The sequence below is a fragment of the Vigna radiata genome, chromosome 6 (genome assembly GCF_000741045.1).
Source record: "Vigna radiata var. radiata cultivar VC1973A chromosome 6, Vradiata_ver6, whole genome shotgun sequence".
In the NCBI taxonomy this organism is placed as follows: domain Eukaryota; kingdom Viridiplantae; phylum Streptophyta; class Magnoliopsida; order Fabales; family Fabaceae; genus Vigna; species Vigna radiata.
Genome location: NC_028356.1, coordinates 9,286,985 through 9,290,544, shown reverse-complemented (window position 1 = coordinate 9,290,544; position 3,560 = coordinate 9,286,985). Strand labels below are relative to the sequence as shown.

The following is a 3,560-nucleotide window of genomic DNA, read 5'->3' as shown; positions in this document are numbered from 1 at the left end:
ACTCCTCAATTAACTACCTGGCAGAAACCCTAGGCGGCTAAGAAGCGATGAAAGATTCCAGAAGGAAGGAACCTCACCACCATAGCATGTGAGAAAGCCAAAAGGCAAAAAATTGAAAACCATTCTTTTCTGATGGGTAGTTTCGTCAATTCCAGTCCACAATTATTATTAAATTCACATTTGCATTATTATGATCGTACTCACTCTCGTTCGCTGTATAAATACGCATCTCAAAAACAGAACTCAACAACTACCATTCAAAGCTTGGAACAACAGAGGAAGAGGAACTTCATTCCTGAGTCTCCAAAAAACCACGTCACAGAGCAACAACAATGGGAAACAGCTTAAGGTGCTGTTTGGCTTGCGTTCTTCCGTGCGGAGCTCTCGACTTGATCCGTATAGTCCACCTGAACGGCTGCGTGGAGGAAATCACGCGTCCAATCACGGCAGGGGAAGTTCTCAAGGCCAATCCAAACCACTTTTTGAGCAAACCCAGTTCCCAAGGCGTGGTTCGCCGGATTCTCATCCTCTCGCCGGAGACTGAGCTAAAGAGAGGCAGCATCTATTTCTTGATCCCCGCGGCGTCGCTGCCGCCGGAGAAGAGAAGGCACGTCAAGCATGTGAGTGGCCGCACCAGTCATATTGATAATGAAAAGAACGAGGTTAACAACATAGTGTGTTCCAAGAAGAGTATCAACGATTTGTCGTCTTCACAACAATGTGATGACCAAGGCTCAGTAATTTCTAAGGAGAAGAAATGCTCGCGGCGGGATCGCCGAAACGGACGTGGTGGATTGTGGCGGCCGCGGTTGGAGAGTATCTCGGAAGATTAGTTTTTCTCTTTTTTGTTTGGTTTTTCCGGCGGCCGGTACCGGAATCTTGAGTGGGACCGAAGATGGTTCAATACTTGAATTGTTGAAATGTAACATGACCTTTTTTCTAAATGTACGAGTATATATCTAAATTTGTGGATATAGAAGAGTTACTTTTTGCAGTGCTATATGATTTTTAATTTTATTTTTATTTTTATTTTTTGGTTTGAACTAATCAAATTTTGATTCAAAATTAATCAACACATGCTTGCGTTCTACAAATCCAAAGATGAAGGAATGGAAAATAATCGAGGGATTATGAGTAATATTTCATCAAGTTTGCTTTTTCTTTGTGAGAGAATATTTAATTTTCATACATTTCACAGAAGTTGAAATTCAAACTAATGCTTTTAACGATAAATTATTATATAATTTGATATTATTATGTATTAATTATGTCACTTATGTTCAGAATAGTGATCTCTAATTATAAAAATAGTTAAATTACAATTTTTATTTTTTTATTGTCTGAAAAGCAATTTTAGTCCCATGCTTTTTTTGGTTGATATTTTAGTTCTATATTAAAAAAAAATCCAAAAATTTAATTTAATGCTAAAATTTGCATATGGTATGAAAATTAAAGAGAGAACAACATTATGAACATTAGAGAATCTAAACACAAAAATTAAAAAAAAAAAATAGAGAATAAAAATGGCATTTAAGAAATTAAAGAGAGACCAACATTATAATTCTTAATAAAAAAAATTCATTTTTTATGACGTGAAGATGGACCCAACCACAATGATGCGACACCATGTAATAATTTCTTTGAAAAGTCCTTAATTTTCCTAATGAAAAATTAAGAGTCAGTATAATTTGTTTGCTTTTAGTTAAGTAATCGATGAATGCACCCTAAACACCAAACATGAATGGTGGCATCCTGAATTAGATCCATATTCCAATGATTAAGCCGGGTTTACATTTGATTATCTAATTAGAACATGCATTTTAGCCACCAATGTCTACTCACGGAATCAATAAAAAAAAAAAAAAGGAATAAAAGGCTTTGGTTGACATTATTATTTCAGTTGCTAATTATTGATTAAAGCGATTATGAGTTATACTTTTAGGTGATGAACAGGTGTAGTCGGAACAACGTTAAAAATAAAATAAAATAGAAGTCAAAATATACCTTAATTAAACACTTAATATTCGATCCATTATCGTAGGAAACGAACCGAAGTACGATTGGTCGCAATTAAGGTTGATGCTTTCATCTCGGTTTAGATTTGCGACTCAAAGTACAAACATTAAGTCCATTTTAGATAAAATTCTTATTATATTTCAAAAACTTATTATAAAATTCTCATTAGATTTCCACCATTGGCTCACTCGTTCATTCTTTCTTCCCTCTTTTTTTTACTGTTTCATTAAGGCTCGTTATGTTCTTCCTTACACACATTTTGTGTTGTAATTCGTGTCCAGGTTTTGCATTCAGTTGGCATTGTTGTAGCACACATTTCCTTGCTTCCAAAATGCTTTTTTTCATTGTTGTAATACCTAGCTTTTATGTTTCCAGGTTCTTAAAAATTTATATTTTTTATATGTTTATATATTTGGTTTATGTTTGAATGTTTTTGGTTGTTTGGTTTTTGTCTAAGTTCATAATGTAGGCAGAAAGAAAAATAAAAATATTTATGAAAATTCTTGAATAGGATTCGATTATAAAAAAAAAGAAGCATATAGTGAATAATAGACTTCAGTTGTCCAAGGAATCGAAAATATAGTTGAATAGGCTTTAGGTTTTTTCAAAATTGAAACCTTCTTTACTTCTAAGTTTTATTTTTTTATTTCCAATCTTTTTTTAATTGTATTCGGTTTTGGTTGTCAACCAAAGCCATTCTAAAAGTATAGGCTTTGGTTAGGAACTGAAGTCTATAAAGTCCTCATTTTCTATCTCGTTTAGATATATTTTAGTTGAGAATTCAAAGTATAATGTGAAAAAAAAATAGGTGCAAAAATAATTTGCTACACTAGTATGAGGTTAAAGATCTTACATCAATTAAAGATAACACAAATTTATAGTATGAACCCTATCTTACAAGTTGATTTTTTAAAATTGTGTTAAATTTAGAGTCTATTATAGTATCAGTGTCATCTGAAGTCTATCTGAGTAATATTTGTTATTTATTAGGTTTATTGTGTCACTCATTATATCAAGTATCTATCAAATCATTAATTAACGTATAGTTACACACTTAGATTTATATGTTTTGATGTGAGAGAAGTATTGCTAATTTCACATCCAAGAGATATAAAGGGAATTTACCGTACATAAATGTAAACCTTACTTTTATCAGTTAATTTGTAAGATTAAACTAGATTTAAAATTATTTTTTAAAAATTAATAACTTGAAGTTGGAAAGGTTAAATTTATAAGATTAGACAATGTTAGTATTCCGATGACAACTTGATAGCAAATGATCCTTTCATAATAATTATTAAGATTATCTTATATAAACAATCACTTAACTCAATGCTATATATATACATATAGTCTCTAACTAATTCTTCAATCATATAAACATGTGTATAAAGGTATAAGATATTAGTAACAGTTACAAGTGTTGATAGAGAGAGGAACATTATTCAAATAGCTGGAAACTTGTGTTGAGAAATGACTAGTCAGTAGAAGAGGTTTAGTAAAAGAAGTAATTAAATGAAATTTTAATTATTGTTATTGGAAAA

General features: G+C 31.6%; 1 protein-coding gene across 1 annotated transcript; it reads left to right on the top strand.

Moving 5' to 3' along the window:
• Positions 1-237: 237 nt before the first annotated feature.
• LOC106764321 lies at positions 238-1,017 on the top strand. The gene has a single exon (XM_014648600.2). It carries the CDS (start codon positions 333-335, stop codon positions 831-833), a length of 501 nt encoding a protein of 166 aa, XP_014504086.1. The 5' UTR covers positions 238-332; the 3' UTR covers positions 834-1,017.
• Positions 1,018-3,560: the final 2,543 nt, after the last annotated feature.

Coding starts and splice junctions, on each gene's coding strand:
- LOC106764321 (XM_014648600.2), top strand. CDS start 333: ATGGGAAACAGCTTAAGGTGCTGTTTGGCTTGCGTTCTTCCGTGCGGA.